The sequence below is a fragment of the Haliaeetus leucocephalus genome, unplaced genomic scaffold (genome assembly GCF_000737465.1).
Source record: "Haliaeetus leucocephalus isolate CR32 unplaced genomic scaffold, Haliaeetus_leucocephalus-4.0 Scaffold751, whole genome shotgun sequence".
Classification (NCBI taxonomy): Eukaryota; Metazoa; Chordata; class Aves; order Accipitriformes; family Accipitridae; genus Haliaeetus; species Haliaeetus leucocephalus.
The window spans coordinates 17,503,430-17,523,486 of NW_010973187.1; the positions used below are offsets into that span (position 1 = coordinate 17,503,430).

Sequence of the window (20,057 nt, forward strand, 5' to 3'; positions counted from 1 at the left end):
GGGAGTTTCCTCCTAATCTCTTCTAATCCACATGTGACAGACTCCAGTCTTTTTAGTTGTTGTCGGAATGATGAGGTTTATGGTCCTCAAAGGAATCCAGAGTCTCAGCTACCTTATAGGTAGAACTGCGGATGTTTTCAGAGTTAATGCAAACATCTAAACTTTTTTGGATTTTGCTAAGCGATCAGCTTCACTGATAACTTGTGGCAATGAGTTCTGCAGGTTAATTATGCATTTAATTGGTTTCAAATTTGTTGCTTTTCAATTTCACTGTTCACTGAATATCTCCTCGGTCTTGTATTATGAGAAGGGTGTAAATAAGAGAGCCTGACTCACCTTCTCTGAACATTTAATTATTTTGTATACCTCTATCATGTACCCTTCTACATACACAAAGCACTTCTGATGGTTTTGGTCTTCTTCTCTGAAGCTTTTGGCTGTAGTGACCAGAGCTCTAGGAGGATCTGGGAGTTTATTTAGTCTATGTCAAATAATGCAATTTTGGTCCGGTGCTGTCTTCTCTTTTCCCTTTCCTTCATAAATCTCCTTCTGTTTTTATTTAGCTATTGGTACGCACGGGACAAGTTTTTATTGGCTTGCTTGCAGGAATATAAAGTCTTTCTCTGGGGGTTTTACAATCAGAATCAAAATGCTTCATGTGGCTGGTGCAGGCTTTTGCTTCCAGACTTTTCCATTCATCCTCATTGGATCCTGCCTGTCTTCAGGCTGCTTGGTCCTTGTAACTTAAACAGCTTCTTGTGATGTTCTACATGGTCTCCATGAATTAAGGTCTCCAGTTGCGATCATCTCAACGTGTCCCTTTCTCTAGATGACTGAAGTCATCTCAGTTGTAACCTGCCTGAAACGTGGGACATTGACCACATAATCTTCTCTGGTTTGACCTTTTTGGCCATTTCTATCCAGTAATTTTTATTAAACCTTTGAGCATTTAATTGGATTTTATGATTAATTTGCTTTACTTTTTTTTTGGTGTAAGATATTGTTGAATTATTTTTGAGTATCCCATTAGACAATTGTTTTATTCTTTCCTACTGCGAGAAAAAAATATCGTAAAATGTAGAACCATGTTTTTGTAACAGCCAGTCTCTGCCCTGCGATGTTAATCACTCTAAACGTTATGTCAACAAATTTACATGACAAGGATGTTGGAGTAAGGAATAGAAATGTTAGCATCAGACCGTCTCTTAAATATATTTCCTGCCTCCAATTAGGAAATGATATTTATAAGTTTGGGGGTTTTCTAGTTGCTCAGTCCCAAATTACTAGCACACTCAGATATATGCCATCTGAAGTGGGCAGGACTTAAAAAAATTTTTTTGAATTATTTTCATTTGTTTTTCCAGCATGGTCTTTACAAAAATCAAGTGTTTGTCTCCCTTACTGTCTTGTATTAAGTCTGCTTTTTCCATCAATTTTGTATATTTTCTGTGCTTAGAATATTATTTATTTCTGTTAGAATAATACAAACACCAGCAGATCTTGAAGTATAATTATGTTAAACACTGCACAGATGTGTAGTGAGTTTCCAGGCTGGGCCCTAGAGACTCTGCAATCAAATGAGAAGAGAAATAAAAGTGAAATGAATGGAAGTTGGACACAGAAATTCAATGACACATGTTATAGGATTATATAAAAGGAAGATGCTCCCCAATAATCAATACATAAATCAATCCCAGCTCCTTTCAGAGGTACTCTGCTCAAGGCAGTAATTCTCTTGTGGGTTTATTTCAGACTAAGTTGCTAAAACTTAAAAGAAAATTCTGAAAGACCAGCATTGTAATTTGCTAATTAAAATACAAGGAGCATTAAATCTTGCTGTATCCCCACACATGCTTCCTGCCATTTCGCCCCATTCTGCGAAGGCTTTGCTTTCTAGTTTTGCTGGATGTTTGTTTGTATTTAATAATTTAAACAGGTATAGTAACTTTTCTTATCACATAGGATTTTCACTTAGTTAAATGCTTTAGAGATACAATGACAAGAACTACATCCTATTATTTGCTTGAACTGAGTTATCAAAGTGTTGCAAAGAATGAAACAGGAGAGTTAAAGCAATGACTTATTCAGTGGGCTAACTTTTGTATAGCCTTGATGTATGTGACATACCAATTAGCTATAAATATTTTCTTTACTGTGTCAATTTTTTGTGTATCTTGTTGGGAGGTCTTTTGTGAAAGCTGTAGTGTTCCCAAAATGGGCAAAAATGATACTCCCTTGGCAATGCTGAGGTTAAATACCTAAATATTTTGCTGTTAATTCATATGCCCTATTTAAAAGATTAGCTTGTTGCCGAGTTACACCTTCTGTCTTAAATTACCTACTATTTGCAGTTGGTTTTTTATCAGGCTGATTAGGAAAATCTCTCTGTTTTGGAGTAATGGTAAACAGTATGGCTGCATTATTTGAAAGACAGTCAATCAGTTTTGATGGTTTGTTTATTACTAAAGTGAAGAGTTCAATTTAACAAGATCTAATTTCCAAAACCATACAGATAATCTATTGTTTTAAAAGTATTTTTAAGCAGTGCCTTCTTGAACATCCAGAAATGAAGGTACTGCTTATATTGTATCTTTCAAATTGAGAAACACATGATGTAGTTACAAGTGATTCAGTTTTGTGTCTTAAGCAGAAATCAATAACCTGAATAGCTGAGAAGAAATAAATGTACTCTTATTTTGTATTCAAAAGTGGATTTACCTACTTGGGCTTCATCATTTTTTGCCTTTAGTGGAAATTGGTTACCAGGATAACAGATTGAGCAGCCAGTTCCAATGATGCAGCTTGTGTTGGAAGGAAATTATATCAATTCATGTATAGTTTTGATCATTTGATACAAGAAGTAGGGTATTTGCAGATGGAAAATAACATTGGAGAATGTGCAGTCCCTGACACTGCTAGACCTCTAATAAACAGAGGATACATTAAGTTTTCTATGGGATTTCAGATGAGATTGACTTTGAAGTGCGCTTCAATGTGATGTTGAGTTTTCATTGCTTATATTAGTGCAGCATCTATAAGAATTATTTCACTGTTTATCTTCAGTCTACTGAATCTTCAGTTTACAAGGCGAAAGAAATAAGTTGTGGCTTTTAAAAATTTAATAATATAATACCAAAGTGTTGACAAATGATGCTGGATTCCTGATAAAAAGTTTAGAAGATTTCAAAATTTTCTCTGGTCTGAATATTTAGGTATCGGGCAACTGAGGTGCAAGTTTCTTCTTACTGACTTGTTTTTGGACTTCAGTGGTGATCTGGAGTGAGAACACCTTCTGGAAGGGTTGTGGTTCCTCATGTTTTCCTTTGTTTTACATGATGTATTGTTTTAAAGTACATCAAACATTGGCTCACAGTGCTAACTAATACCTTTTCTTTATCTTTCTGTTGTTCATTTCATCCAGGAATTTCAAAGTACTTCTGTAAAATTATCATTAGATCAATTCTGAACACAGTAAAAAAGGACACAAATGTTTATGACTTACTAGAAAAGCGGTATAGCAACAAAGATGGAAGTAGAACGTAATCCTAAATCAGTTTACTAGCAGTTGTTTTTCCTGAATTTTACAGGATAATAGTTCTCTTGCTCCATTTTTATATAGAGAAATCCACTTTGGCTCAGACGGAGCAGTCTATGCTTCTTTAAGATTACTGGAAAACTGTGCATATTTGACATAAGACTGAAACATCAGAAGCTGTCAGAAATGGTTATAGACATTATTTGAATTGCTACAAATACCTGGCAGCAGTACAGATAGTCTTTAAAATGTTTGATCTTTTTGGACTGTGTTAGTTAAATGAAAAGCATGTACACAGTTTCAGAAATAAGTCATGCCTTTCTTTTATTCCCATTGACATGCATATATGTAATACAGATTTGTTTAGCATCTCTTTTTTCTTTGAACTATGATTGGATGGGAACAGAAGGTTTTTCAGCATATTGCTAATGAATATAATAGTCATGAATGTATTTTAATTGTTATTTTCAAGAAAATAAAATCTTCAGAATCTGTTGATTTCAAACTGAACAAACCAGATGGTTCACCCAGTGAGGAGCGGAGTTTGGTGCTAAGTGCAGCTTTTCTTTAGTACTCATATTGCTCATTTCATAGTAGCTTGGTACAATTGTGTGATTCTTGTTTTGGGGGCAGGATCATAAAGTAAGTCAGGCTGGAAAGGACCTGGAGTCCTCTCAAGTGACTAATGACTCAGTACTTATCTACTGCTGTTACTGCTTCTCCACCTTGAACCCTGTCTCTACACATACAGCCTGGGAGACCTTGCTGATGAAGAAGGCTCCGTAGAGGTTGGTCAGTCTCCATGCCTGGAGGTTTTCAAACCCCAGATGGATACGGCCTTGAGGTACCAGGTCCCTTAGTTGACCCTGTTTTGAGCAGGAACTACATGACCTCCTGAGTTCCCTTTGAGTATCTCAGCTATATGTGTCTACTCTCCCTAAATCATCCACCTCCTTCAGCAGGTGTCCCACATTTTCCTTGTTCAGCTTTTTACTTCTAACTTGTTATTGGAGCTCTTCTTGTTGGGACAAGAACATCAACGAACGTAGGTCTTTGCGGAGAGCAATGTTCCTCTGCATTTCAGTTGCATGTTCCTGTGGCTTACATTAGAAATTGGAATCCATAACTCTTTTTGTGTTTTTTTTTCTCCTTTGGTCTATAACTAGATTTAGTAAATGAAGCTTCATGTCACATGTTCTGTAAAGACTAGATCGTAACTTGTTTGTAAATTCAATTTTTTTCATTTTCTCCATTAGCCGCCTCTGAATGTGATCTTTTTTATCTGCACTACTGATTCTTTTAGGACTTCATTATTTTTAGAAAATGTACTGTAGCACATTTACTAGTAATTACAAAAGCTTGTTTTAATTACAGTTGTCAAAGAATATGTTTTATGATGCATTGTTGTTGGTGCTGTTTGTAATTCATAACTATTCTCTACCTTTACAAGTGGAAATTAACCTAGGGTTGGTTTTTTTTTTTTTTAAGTGATATGTCTGGATCATTTTTTGTGGTTAGGAATGATTTTGTGAATAGCGCTAGCTTCAAAAAGAAATTACTTGGGGGGGGGGGGGAGAAGCATATTTTCCTAAGAATATCCATAAGTTACTCCTATTGCCCATTCAGACTGATGTGTGTATTAATATGTTGAAACAGAAGGTTAAAATTTAAAACTGTTGCAATCCAGCATATATTAAATGTGGAAACCGAGCATCATTTTTATTGGGACACTATATGCAGTGAATGAAGATTGTAGTTTTGCTGACCATAATAAAGTATACAAGTAACAACCCTTTTTCATCTGATTTTATCAACGTGCAAACGCGCATGCACAGGGCTATATGTGATGGGCGAATGTAGTCCACTGCAAAAGGGTTTCTGGGCAAAGCAATTTAGTGGACATCAAATGCTGAACAACTGTTTTACAACGTGACATATTCTGTGCCCACGTGACGTTGGTATCAACGAGCTCATGAATTCACACCCCGCTTTAACCTACAGATGTGCTCATCCAGCCTACCTCAAGGTGCAAAACAAACGGAAAATCTCCAGCAACGTCATGGTGAAAGATCATTTTTTGAGATCCGCTCTCTCGTAGTACTGGTGCGTCACATTCATCCTGACCTGCCAGCGGTTCTCCTGCGAGATGGTCGTGCTGCTGGAGCTGCTGAAGGCCAGCCCTCTGCTGCCGCTTTCTTTTGCCTATATAATCCATTAACCTTTTCTTCAAAGTACACGGGCTCGCCTGAAGGCCTGTAGATATTTCATGTGACCTTTCCCATGAGAAAAGCCCTCATTGCTCTAGTTAGGGGATTTGTCAAACGAAATGCTTAGCCTTGTAAAGCCGTTGTGACGGGGTGCTCTTCCAGCCCCCGATGCCTGGTCTCGCTCGCAGCTTGAGTGTGGTTTGGGAGAGCCTGTCCCTTGGTTGTCCACTTACCCCGTCCTCTGACGTTTTTCGTGGGGTGATGAGGACATGACCATGAAGCAGCTTGGCGAGACCTAGGCAGAGCGCTTTCGGATGGCTGACAACGATTTACAAAATGAGTGTCAAACTGAACTCTTACTTTGAAGCAGATTATTCTTCTTTGCCAGAAAAATGCAAACCGAAGCCACCTCAGCGGTGTTCTGCTGTAAACTTGGTGGATGTTAATGAATGTGGAGCTCAAAGTCTGCACCGAGGGGCAGCTGTAAGCCTGGGACTGCCGAGTGCTTTAAGAGCTGTTTGAAATCTGCCTACAGACTTCTCCTAAACTGCCTGATAACAGTTTATCCCCTGCGACCCTTTGAAGAGTAGCAATTATAGACTGCCCACACCTCGAACCTTGCTGTATCCAGCTATCTGGATTCCTTTCTTTATTTTTTAAAGATAATTATTAAACATACGTTTTCAGTCAGCTGTTTATTTGCTCTGCTCTACCTTACAAAGGACAAAATGAATGTGTATGTGGTGTCCAGCACGAGCAGGGTTTGGCTTCGGCATGGGACCGCTCCGCAAGTGTCCCTGCGCCCACGGCCGAGGCGATGCACGGGAATTTTTTTGTAGATCTCTCTTTCTCCGGTGATGGAAGCTTATACCAGTGCTGTGCTAAATCCAGGCACTACTTTTGAAAATGAAATCTAGGTTGACCTTTAAATCTTGGTCCAACTTCCTAGTGATTCTGAAGAACCTGTATTTAATATTAGTGGTCTCTTTTTGGATTTTAATTTTGGGTAGTCTTGGGAAGATGGGCTGTCCCTTAAAGGTGACCTTCTGAAGCTGTTTTCTAAATAACACCCAAGCAAATGCTTTGTTTATTAGAGTTACTTTGTGAAGAAGTAATGAACCTGTTCCAATATCTCATTTACAACTAAAGTGCAACATTCAGCTAATTGAATACATGGCTACTGTTAATTATTTTGTTACGGCTAATTGATATTCACTGGGATCATGTTGCTGAGGCCCCATAAATATAATATTACCTTGCAGGTTTTTATTTCTGCAGTGAATTCTCTTCTGTGGGCATATTTATATTGTCTCCTGTATAAATGAATATGATTTTTTAAAAAAAATTATTAATTTATTTATTTTAAACTTTGCTGAGTGTGTGTTACTGTACAAATGCCAGGGGTGGTAGCTATATGGGAGAAACTTTTTTTTTTTCTGAGTTTCTTACTGGCCTACCAAATTGTCCAGTTACTTTCACACTATAGGGAACCAGACCTTTGGATAAATGTATTATTTAGTTTTCTTATAATCTAATATTTCTACTTTATCAGTGATATAAAAACTTTGATAGGATCAGGGCAATAAGCAACGTGACTATATTTCACTTCTTGGCCCCCATATCTTTAGTGCAGTAAAATCCAGCTGGTTTGATCACTAATTATCTTGGGGGGCAGGGAACCAAGCCCCAAAATCAACCCAAAAAACTAACAAACTTTCCAGGACAAAATGAACTTTCCAGGGCAAAAACTTGCATTCAGATGGATATACTTGGAAGAAATGTATTTGCATTCCCCTACTCATACTGTCTTTCATATATATAAATTTGGTGATCAGATACCGTTAAACAAATCCATTTCTCTTTTTTTGGATGGTATTTGATCAGCAAGCAAGACACAGATGAAAAGAATTTAAACTAAGCTGGACCCAGAGGAGAGGATGGGTTTTGTCTCCTCCATCATTAGTGTGCCCTTGACCTGCTGTGTTTTTACACCCTGAAAATTTCTGCCCGTGTGAATTGTCAGTAATGGGGCGAGTGAATTAAGTCATGATGCTCTTGCATGGGTTTTATTATATCTTACTATCTTTCCAAAGTCAGTTTTGCTGCTTGGTTTCAGGTCATCGATAGGCTCATGTGAAACACTACTGAATTGTAAGAACTAAAACTTAACTGAGTTCTCATGAGCATTATGGAACATTAATTTTACGTGTTCTTTGTCACTGGCCTATTTAACTCCACTTGCACAGAAGGAATGTTCTTGAGTTCGCAAATATTTCAGGGATCATGAGGCTGTTAAATGTAAAATATTCATGTATTGGTTACTATGATAATGTTCTTAAGCATTGTATTAGATATCTGGGAGAGAATGGGTTTGGGGAGGCACAACCTGGGATGAATTTCCAGCTGTTTCTATAACCACCAGGTCTGGGAGGTCATACAGGGATTATCTGGAAAAAGCAAAACCGTGATCTGTACAAAGCATGGTAGTTAGGCCGTAGAATATTTAGTGTAATCAGCTTTGGAAAAACCTGTAATTAGTGAATAAAGGCTGATTTAAGTGGTGATGGACAAGGCTGTAGCGTGTGCTCTGTGGCACTATACTGAAGATGGGGTGGTTGGCAGGGAGCAAGGTTTGGTTTATCCAAGTAGAATTAAAATTTGCCTGTGTGCTTTTTGGATGAGCAGGGGTATTTTTGGAGAAGTTGCATTAAAAAACCCAACTTCCAAGTAGTTTTCTGCATTGTTCTAGATTACAGATATGCCTGACGTGTGCCTTTTTTTAAAAAAAAAAATTCTTTCTACTTACCATTATAATAATAATTTTAATTTGACTTTTTGATTTTTTTACATGCTTCAGGATATAGAAAAAAAGGTAAGTAGTTAAGTGAGGAACAACCAAAAATCCAAAGTGTTTATTTTATGCCAAAAAACAGACCTCATCTTGACAAAGAGAATTAAGTGCTGTATCTACACAAGTATAGCAGAATATGTGGTATAAGTTTTCTGACATGCTTCTATGAGCATGACCTGGAGATTCCCTCTTTAGTAGTAAGAGTACAACACTTTACCATTTTACATGATGCTGCTAAAATAGGAACTTTTTGCAGTTGACTTTGCAGTGTCAGTACCTGGGTGAAAATAACATGTTAGAGGTAAATGACAATGTTGAATAGACAGTTGTGGTAATGAACACTGGTAGTTAATTATTAGTCACTGAAGATATTTTATTATTAAAACATTATGAGCCTGGAATGAATTTGTGCTGATAATTTAGGCATTAAATCCTCCATAGCTTGTTAACAATCACTTGCCTAGTATGTCTTCTGGAGGACTTACAGCTTTGTATGTATTCTGTGTGCACATGTGCTCTTTTAATGTATTTTATAATTCTTACTGAGTCCTCTTAATGCTAGATATTGGTACATACTACAGATGAAAAGCCAAAAAAAAGTCAACTTGCTCAGTAGTGCTGGGAGCAGTGTCTCTTAAACAAATACTCAAGTCGTATTAGTATTCAAATGTAGATGTTCAAAATTATTGTGTATTATTTCAAGTTACTAGACATGGGAGTGATCCTACAGTAAAGGCTTTCAGCTTACTTAGTTGGATACTTCAACCAATACAGGAGTTTCCAGAGGAATGATTACTAATTAAAGAGGACAGCATAGTTTTAGATGTACTTTTTAGATCTGCTTTTGCAAATATGTAGGCATTTGGTTCTTTCCAAATGTTCATGTGTTTAGAATTAAGCACATGCTAAATGTATTCCTCAGTTGGGGTTTTAAAGAAAAAACAGCTACTTCAAAAAAATTCTTTTTACCACTGCCTACAAACATGTGGATGCAAGTTCAGCTTTTCTCATGTCAAAATGTCCACTTAGTTAACAAATTAAGTTAAATATTCAGGGTCGGCATATATTTTTTTTCGATAGCTTGAGCAAGTTTCCGTAAGTTCAGAAGTGATCTGCAAAGTTAATTTAAAAAAAAAAAAAAAAATTCGTCTCAGCATGGTATGCTTGGTTCTGTCTTCATGACGTTTCCAGATACATTTGGGCAAACTATGGCACAGCTGTTGAGGAGGGAAGGAAAAAACCCAGTACAATAGACAGTCTCTTTACATTTTCAATGCAGCAATCATCATCTTATTAATGTACTGTTTGGCAAAAACTAATAGACTGCAGTTCTCAATCGCTGTATATTCCTTACTGGTACAATTTATAGTAGATGTTTTGCTTTGCAAGTGAGGCTCTTTCTTGATCTGGTTTTATCTTTCTATTTCTTTTTTTAGGCCAAGCAGCTGGAAGAGAAAGACAGAGAACTGAAGAAACATGATGCCTACTACAAAGAGCAGCTGGCTCGACTGGAAGAAAGGGTAAGCCTTCTTTCCCTTTTAATGAAGAGTTTTCTGTTCATTTCTGCTGCTGACTTTCTGGTTATGTTTTACTGTTAAACAAGATGACTTTTCTAAGGAGATAAAGATTAAAACTGTGGCCAGAGGGGTTTTTTGGTATTAACTGCTACTGTTTCTGGCTTAATATTGACAAGATGGAGGCTTTAATGTTGAGAATATTGTTTTCTTTACTAACTGAGTTGTCACATTTGCAATGAGATTTCATCTGTCACAGTAATTACATACAGAGAAATAATCCGAATGAGGTTACTTTTATACCAGCACTGATGAAGAGCCAGTGTGAGTGAGTGAGTATCACCAAGCAGTCTTAAAATTGCATGTGAAGCGTGCAGATATATACTGAATTTCTGCTTTTGTTGAGGTCCAGAGTTGCTTTCTCTGGGTGGAGTCAGTGGTTTCTCCAAAAGCCACCAGTACCTGGAGAGTTTAATGATAATTACAAGTTGTTTATGCCATGTGCAAAAAGCACTTCTCTGTCTTTTTTTCACAGTAGATTTGAAACTAAACTGTACAGAACAGTTTGGTAAGCTGTGTGATGTGCTTACAATGTTCTAACATATTGCTATTAACATTCCTATTCTTTATAGGGTATTATTTTATAGGATGTTAATTTCAAATAATTACTGCTGTCATCATTTTCTAGATCCCAAGCTGGTTGTAACCTTCAGCCTGAATACATTTGCCTCCTTTCCCCCTCTGCCTTCTTCCTGAGTCTACCTATTGTTGATTAATTTGGATTTTTTTTAGTTAGTTTTGAAAATGATATTAACAAGATACATATTTATTTATGCAGCTTAACATAATAGAAGAAAACCCCTTGTTTTTATGGGTTAGGAAGAAGAGCACATTGCATGAATTATGAGTGTATATAATTGGTCTTAATGAATATTTTAAATAGAGGGCATATCAGATACTGTCTCAGTGTTTTCTCCTGCCTTTTTGAAGAGGACATTAATGAAGTCATGTTCTTGGCAATGAAAAATAGTTTGAAAGGGTGATAATCATTAGTTTAATGATTCTAAAATAGTGCATTATTTAAACAGTTAAAAACTAAGATCCTTCACAAAAAAAAAAAACCAACCACAGAATACCTTCCTTACTCTCAAATGCTGGTGTTAGAGGAAAAAGCATCTGCAGTATCTCATCCAAACTGGCTTCTTATGGGTTGGTTGTACCTCTGCTCGTACTTATCGGCCTTCCATTTTATTGTTACGGTGCAAGTAGTACTGGAGTGATTCATGGCGAAGGATGTGTGATAAACCATGAATCTTTGTTTGAAAGCTTTTCTTTTACCTTTTTAAGGTGCTGTGCAGCAAATAAGATTTTATTCTTAGTTATTTTTAATGTTAAAGTAGGTCACCGATACAGTGCCTTTGCTTGCTCCTGTTAAGTGAAGACTTCTGATGTGGAATCGCATTTTAACATGCATGTGAACATACCACTGTTGTGTGCAAGTGAGATAATGAAGTTTAAATAACTGTATTTGAGTGCTACTGAAGCATCGTCCCCCAAGTGATGTGAAATAGGTGAACTCTGCCACCTCTTGCTTTCTCTTCTTGGACTTGGAAGTCTCCAGGACTACAGCAGGCAGTTCTGAATTGACTGTCTTATGCCATGGACAATGTTTGCTCTGTCTTCAGAGTGGAACTGTCATGATATTAAGGCTTGTCTTCTCATTCTGACTTTTTATTTGTAAGCTAAGGGACCTTTGCTTTGCCAAGTTGTCATCCGGTTTGTTTTCAAAGTACGTGTGCATATCTCTTCCACACAAAAAAGAGTTATTTGAGCTCTGAAAGGAGGTGAACTCTGCTCCAAATCTGACTTTGAACTTTTTCAGAGATGTGGAGATTACAGAATGAAAACCTGCAAAAGCAGAGAGGTCATGTCTCCTGCAATCTCAGCTTCACTGAGGCTGGTGCCTGCAGCCGTTATTAAGGTCATTTGTGAGATTCTGTATTGGTGATTTTTGAGCATTGGGATGGAAATAGAGCTTTAAGAAAAAAGGAAGGTCTGGAACGGCCTAACATTCTGGAAATTACAGAGCACAATAATAGGCTGCTTATTTGTTCCTAAACTTGTCCTAATTTCAGTGAAAAGTACACAAAGTCGGAGTATGGGCTGTTCAGCAGAGAAGAGATCAGAACAGGAGGGTAAGGTGGGAGTGGAGCAAGTGGAGCTCAGACAAGTAATGTCAGTATGAAGAAATGTGGAATGAGTCTGTCACCTGTGACAAAGAATGCTAATTACATTCTCAGATCATTCTTACATCAAATAAGCACACTTTAAAAATACTGCAGTTATGCGTATGTGGTATTTCTGTCTGTTGCATCATTGAGTGTCAGAGCTCATCTGTATGATTAATTGGCTTTTTGATTACTTAGCTTTTTCAATTAGAAGCTTCGTATTTGTGTTCTTCAATGCTGCTGAAAAAACAATGCAGACATTGATAATAAAGGGAGACGACAACTGAACAGATTAGTGTCAGCACAGTGTGCTCCTTATGGAGAAAATTATTATACATATTCAGTGCCAGATGAAGTCTGTCAATTATAAAATATTTCAGTGACTGAGTGAAGATGCTCAACCTTTTCAGGGGATTAATACAGGACAAAATAACTGTGCACCAGTGACAGCTGTGATACTAAAACATAAACAATTCTATTCTCTAGGGCAATATCTGTTCATAAATTTGGTTTATGTGCTAAAAACCTTTTGATACTTTCCAAAAACCCAGCGTTTCCCCTAACAGCTGCCAGTGTTTTTAGGTCAAAGATAGCACATAAGCTATGAGTTATTACATGCTCCACAGCAGCAAAGCAAAATGAGATAGTTTAACAAAGGAGTTAAAGAATAACTTTCTCAAACTGTATATCTGACTAGGATGTAAAGCTGTTATTTAAGAGTTCGCACATTAACCTTTGAGAAAAATTTGTCAGTGTTTTTTACTGTCTGCTTACAGGCTGATAGTGCTTCTTGACTACAGCAAAAAACCCCAGAGACAGCAGTATTCAAATCATTGACATGTGTGTAGTGTACGTTGTCTAATTTACTTACTGTAATAAGGTGGTGTTAGTGGTATTTTAAACCATTTGATTTGTCTTTTAAAATAGCAAAGCAAGAAAAAGGAAAACTAACATCTCAGGCAGGTGGAGCAGGTTGCTGGCTCGAAGAACAATCCTCTGGCCTCTTTCTCTAACGTTGTCTCATGCGTGCATCCCCACGCGCAGTCACACACTTCTGTGCCGTCGCATTCATCGTTGCGCTGTTCAGCTCCTCCACGTCCATCATCCTTCCATTGTGCCACCGCTTTCACTGTCAACTCCAAGCCCCATGGCTGTAGGCTTCGTAACCATCATTGCATCTCGAATGTCGCTGTGATGTGTAGGTTCCAGTCAACATCAACAGTTGCATTAATTTTGTCTACACAGCGGACACCCTGTTGTTCCTTCATCCAGTTGCTTTTGCTTTAGAATATTTTCGCTGCGTAGGAAACGTGACTAGATCCTCTCTCGATTCTGCTTATAGTTTTGGCATCATGCAGACACTCACAACGAGGGGTATCTGTGGGTGCTTCTGTCGCTTTGAGAATGATGCAACTCTCCCTAGTTCAAATTTCCTTCAGCAAATCCCCCTGTTTTCATGTTACACTGCTTCATAATACTACTATGCATCATTACGAGAACCATGCCCCTAGTCATAGGAGCAGAAGGAAATTAATTTTAATACACTGCTGTATGACACAACTATTTAGTTTATCAGTGTAAATGAGCAAGATATGTATCCCCATATTAATCAGGATATTTCTCACTCGAGCGAAGTTTCTATGCTTGTGAGTTTCCTAGAAATACTTTAAGTATTGAGTAGTATGCATGCGAATACGCATATGGCATAAGGTAATACAATTATTCTGTTAGCATTTGGAGGTTTCAGCATTATATTAAATACGCTGCAGATTTAGCAGTCAACAAGTTACTGCCCTGATAGTTCTTCCTGGCCGATTCTATAATTTCTGTGCATGTCGTTGCTGACTTTAGAGGCCTTTGTGCAGGGAGACTCCTGCACCGTACAGGGCTTACAGCCAGATCAGAGCCTTGAGAATATAGACATAAGTTCTGGAAATGTGATCCTCTTATCTGCATCCATTTTTTCATGACTTAAATTTTGAGGAAGGATTTGCAAATTGTAGGTTCGACACTTAATTTGGGGATTCTACTTACCATGTAGGCTGTCAAGGAGCATTAACCTTAAGGTAAGATGAGCACACAGAGCACAAAGCTGTGAGCTGATGGCACATACTATACCAGGTGTTAAATAGTATTATCCATCCTGCTTGCTACAGTAAATAGGATTTTGCTATTATGATGTGTCAGGATTTTCAGAGAAATCAAATTTACTAGACACTAAACTGCCATCCTCACTGCTGAGCAGCTTTATTCTGGGATCTTGCGTTCATACTAATCCTGTTGGTAGGAAATGCTTATACCAATTGTGTGGGGAAATTATAATTTAATGATCTCTTCCTTTTTTCTATTCAAGGCTTAGGATGGACAACATGCTTTGCAGTGATAGCCCCAGTGCTCAGAAAAGGAGATGATATACAGTTCAGCTTCACAGCCAAGTATTGGCTTTTTGTAGGTGTTTATAATGAACATAAGTGCTAAGATGCAAACAATGCGAGTTCCACATTTGTTCAGATGCTTCAGAGTCTTGTTTGCCTTTTCAAATCTCAACAACTAAATAATCAGAATCTGTTTGTTATATTTTTTGTAAACTGTAGTTTGCAAGATGTAGATAACAGAGGGGGACTCTTATAAAGCAGTATAATAACTACAAACATTTTTATCCCTACACCGTATTTTAGCAGTTTAAAGATTTTTGTTTCTGTTTGTTTTAAGTTATCAGTCTGTTTATTTTCTTTGATCTTGCATGACTGTATCAGCAAGAATTTCATAACTAGAGGATGATTCTGCTCTCACCTCTTGTGTTTAGAAGTTTGTACTCACTAGAGCAAACATGTTTACTCTCCACACATTTGTACTGCATTCTTTCGTGTCTTTCAAAATCAAATAGCAGTGATGTACGTACAGCATTTTAAGACTTGAGGCTGGATCCAGCCAAGTAAGAAATGGTTTTGGCTGGTGATACTATTATGTACTGAGTACTTAGGGGAAACACAGGGAAAGCTCTGCAAACCTTTTGGCATTGTTCCCGTGAAGAAATGGAATTAGCTCTAGCACAGAGCTGACAGACTTGCTAAGTTGTCCTTGTTGATTAAGCGCAACGTGTGCTTGCTTTGTTGGGCACATGTAATATTGGTAGGTTTTTCCAAATTGCCCATTGTATACAAAATACTGCTCATATAGATTTCTGTTCTAAACATAATGTATAGCAACAGGAATAGTCACTGTGTTCTACATTTGTGTTATATGTTGCATCTTTCTTACCATGGATGAGTAAAGCAACCTTTTGGTAGTAGCTTTAATGTATACTGCCGACATCTTTTTTTGTGAACATGGTCTATAAAGGACTCTCTTATAACTTCCCCAGCTTTCAGAGTTTCTCCAGTTTGCCACTATGGAGATGCTTCATAGTCCTCTGTCTGGAGAGGTGAATTTGGTAAATGTGGTACAGCTAAAAATGCTTGGTCCTTTTCTTTCTTCTGCTGTTTAAACTGGTGCTTCCAGTAATGCCTGTGTTTGTCTTTGACCTAACCAAAGTCCTGTACTTCAGCAAAGACTGGCTGAATGGCAGTTTGTAGACCTTCCTTCTCTTTGAATTCTAAGTGAGTATGCCAGTGTTGTATTACTTAACAATAACTTTGAATTTTAACCAGTCATTATAGCAGAAGTCTCTAAATATCCATGGTTTGAAAGAAAAAAGTTTCATCATTCCTACCCCCTTCTATTTTTATGAGATGTTCTCAGTGGTTTTTTTTTTCTTGTTTCTGTCTTGCTGGCTATCTATTTCTCTCTCTCTCCCCCCCCATATCAAATATACATCCCCCCCCCCATATATCAATACATTAATGCTATTTCCAAACACTTTTCAGATAGAAGCAATAAAATATATTATGTCTTCCATTTGACAAATTCTGCTGTCTATCGTATCATGTAGTTGTTAATGAATTGTATTATTTCTGTGAAGTTATTGGTGTTTTTTTTATTTTTCAAATGGATATTCAGCTGCGACAGCAGGTTCTTGCAGTTTTCCCCAAATCAGTGCAGCAGGAGACCTGAGTATAAAATCAAGATATATTAATTTCTCATTTTGTGCTTGGGCCAGGAGACTATTCTGTGTCTGAGCTCATATGCTGCACCAAAGAGATAAAAGTAGGAGTTCATCAGAGTTTCCCAGTGCTTTGTATTTCCATACTGCTCATGAAAACCAGTCTTTTTAGTACTGACCAGAGCGTAATGTTTTTGTCAGTTTAGCATAATAAAGCTGTCAACCCAACCTGTGATCTTGCTTCATGTTGCCAATATTAGAAAATTTCTCTCTTCAAATTTCATTATATTTTGGGGATAGAGCTTTTGTTGAATGCTTCTTGCCTGGCAGGTTGAGATTAGGAAACTTGCTACCAATTACAATATCTGAAACCTCAACCTGATTGACAAAGACAGACTGAGCTGTAGCCTTCTGACTGTAGCACTGCATTAATGCGCTACCTCCATATCTTGCTGAGCCACAATCATTACTCTGAACGATTGTTTTTAAGCCTTGATTTTATTTTTTTCTGCTCATTATCTTATTTACCATTTATGAATAAGTAGCTAGGATGTTTGTTATTAAATACACACCTCACCTGTGTAATTTTTTTTTCCCCTAAGCCCACCAAATATGCATGGTGTTTTCTTCTGAGACATTTTCCCATTAAAAATACCTGTTTCAGGCTCATCTTTCACTATCACATATCCAATCAATAGCAATTCTGAAATGCCGCTTAATAACAAAATAAGGAGTTGTTCCACGCTGAATAGTAGGTATTGATGTTTCTCAAAATGTTTGTTTATAGATTATTTTTCCATTCTGTATGTGTATCTTTATATAAATGGAGACCAAAAGAAGTGCGATAACTAATATTCCAGGCTTTTTTCCCCTGTGCTGGAAGATGCTTGGTAACTTTTAACATGTAACCGCTAGTTTCATATAGGTTGTTTGCAATCCTTTTTTTATTTATCCAATATGTGCAAAACCATGGTTTGGGATGGTTTTTGATTTTAAGTAGTTTTAGTTTGGGGCAAAAGATGAATAATTCCATGTTTTTGTTTTCTAAGAATTTGCAGAAGACCTAGGGATAATGGTATACTGGATGCAAACTAATAACTTAGAGTCCTGCGGCAGGGATGCGTTTATGTGATCTTTCAAGACTTTTCAAATATGTTCTGCTTTTTGTAATGCAGTTATGGTTTTTTTTTTTCCTTTATTTTATCTCCATTAGTATCTCTCTTTAACCTATCATCGTTCTTAGAACTTTATTTTCCTCAGTAGCTTCTGGTTTACTATATTTTCCTTGCATCACTGGCCAGAATTGACTCTGATATTTTCCCTCCACTCTTCCTGCTATATTTCATTATGCTTTTTGGCCTAAAATGCTGTTTTAAACTCATCCCAAAGTCTCTTTCTGTGCCTATAGGGTTCCCCAGTGTCGTTTCCTAGAGAGTTTTGGCACTGACATTTCCTCAAGTGTGGGAGAAGGCGTTTTTTTGAGGTGTGGTTGCACTGTCTGTGTTATGGAGACGTATGCTTAGAGAGGTGGGATAGACTTTGATTGGAAATGAGGATGCTCAAACCCTCTAAAATTCAAACTCTTAGAGATTTTGGTAGTTAATAGGGGATTTACTGACCCAAGAAACAGGGAAATAATATTTTTCAGGAATTGGCTATTTATATAGTGCTTTGTGTTTATCCAGCTATCATGTAGCTCTGTAAAGATGATTTCTTTCAAAAACCCATTTCTGTTCCTGCAGCTTTTAAGTCTTCACTGCTTGAATTGTATTTTTTTTCTTAACTTTTCCTCAGTTATACAATTATCACCACTCTGGATTACAGCGTTTACTGGCCTCCTACTGTACTTTAAGAATAGGAATTTATTTACGGTCCCATGATAACTGGTCATTGCTAATCATTATTTTTCTCTGAGGGTGCTTCAGTGTGTGTTAACGTCACGTGAATCTTGGTGCTTGTGAAGCCTGAACACATATACTTGTTCTTCCTACGAATAAAATATACAGATGAAGATAAACTGTGATGGGAGTGGGAACATATGAGGCGATACTGGAAAACAAAGCAGTCAAACCCCAGCATGTTGGGCAGCTCCTTCGCTCTCCCTCTTCTTTATTCCCGTGTCCGAAATCATGTTGTCAGGAGAGCTGGATAAAGCCTTTCCTCTGCCGTTACTTGCCTCGTCTGTTGGAAGGACTGGAAATCACAGCGAGCGGGACTTGACTGCGTGTGCGGCGTGGGAGCAAGCGCGTCTCTCCTGTGGGACGGCTGTCCCGCAAAAACACGTGCTGGATCCTAATGAGGCTAAGCAGGTTGTTCATCCAGCACCGCTCACTTTTATGAATACAAATTAGCGGATGCATACAGTTAAACATAAACATGTCAGCGTTGCCTAAGTCACCCTTAGTGATTGTGTCTGCATCTGTTTTCGTTTATAGTTTCAGCTGCGCTTTTCCCCTTCCCCTTCTTGAGGAGTAAAGAAAAGTATCATTAGAGAAAAATTTTTTTAATAGGCAAAATGGAACAAACCGAAGAAATTTGTCATTTGAATGTTAAAAGGCAGTGTTTATCGCATTTCATAGGATATGGCAAAATGTTTTAACATATGGGTAGTTAATGAGTAAGCAGCTTTCATTTCACCCAGGTCTGTTCCCTCCGCCCACCCTCTTTCCTTTACAGAATTTGAAGTTTGGGAACAAATACTGTACTAAGTTAACACTATATTAAAACAACACTCAGTGAGATAGTTTGCTTGGATTTCTTTGTCAAGGTAACATATTTAGAAAATACTGCAACTATAGACTGAACCACCTGGGAAGTGAAATACTGAATTTTTAGGATACCTTCTAGAGATTTTACTAGTTATATTATTTTTGGAATAATTCCACAGGAATAATCCTTTAGTCTCGTTCAGTCTCCTGGGAATCTGATAGAAATATTTTCCCTTAAACATGTTTATCTTTTTAATATATACGTACTTTCTTTGAATTGCCCATTTTTACTTTTGGGCAAGCTGAGCATTGGATGTAAAAAAGTGGAGTACAAACCAGTCCCTGTTTTCACTTGTTTTCTGTTCTTTTTCCTTTGCACAGTTGCAATTAAAACCAAGAAGTACCTAAGTATACTCTCCATTTAAACAATGGCATTATGTGCATTAAAACATTCTCTGAGCTCCCTTTCTCTTTAAAACAATGACACCAAGTTGGGCGGGAGCGTTGACCTGCTGGAGGGTAGGCAGGCTCTACAGAGGGACCTGGACAGGCTGGATCGATGGCCCGAGGCCGTTGTACGAGGTTCAACAAGGCCGAGTGCCGGGTCCTGCCCTTGGGTCACAACAACCCCGTGCAGCGCTACGGGCTTGGGGAAGAGGGGCTGGAAAAGGACCTGGGGGTGCTGGTCGACAGCCGGCTGAACGTGAGCCGGCGGTGAGCCCAGGTGGCCAAGAAGGCCAACGGCATCCTGGCTTGTGTCAGAAATAGTGTGGCCAGCAGGAGCAGGGCAGGGATCGTCCCCCTGTACTCGGCACTGGTGAGGCCGCCCCTGGAGTCCTGTGTTCAGTTTTGGGTCCCTCGCTACAAGAAAGACATTGAGGTGCTGGAGCGTGTCCAGAGAAGGGCAATGAAGCTGGTGGAGGGTCTGGAGCACAAGTCTTCTGAGGAGCGGCTGAGGGAACTGGGGGTGTT

The 20,057-nt window shown here is 38.0% G+C and overlaps 1 protein-coding gene across 2 annotated transcripts in view; it reads left to right on the top strand.

Moving 5' to 3' along the window:
- CHCHD3 (coiled-coil-helix-coiled-coil-helix domain containing 3) overlaps positions 1-20,057 on the top strand; it is a 155,069-nt gene that overhangs the window by 88,498 nt on the left and 46,514 nt on the right. For both annotated transcript variants that reach the window (XM_010581023.1, XM_010581024.1), the window contains exon 5: positions 10,030-10,113. In XM_010581023.1, coding sequence (XP_010579325.1) covers positions 10,030-10,113 — 84 coding nt within the window. The remainder of the gene's footprint in view (positions 1-10,029; positions 10,114-20,057) is intronic.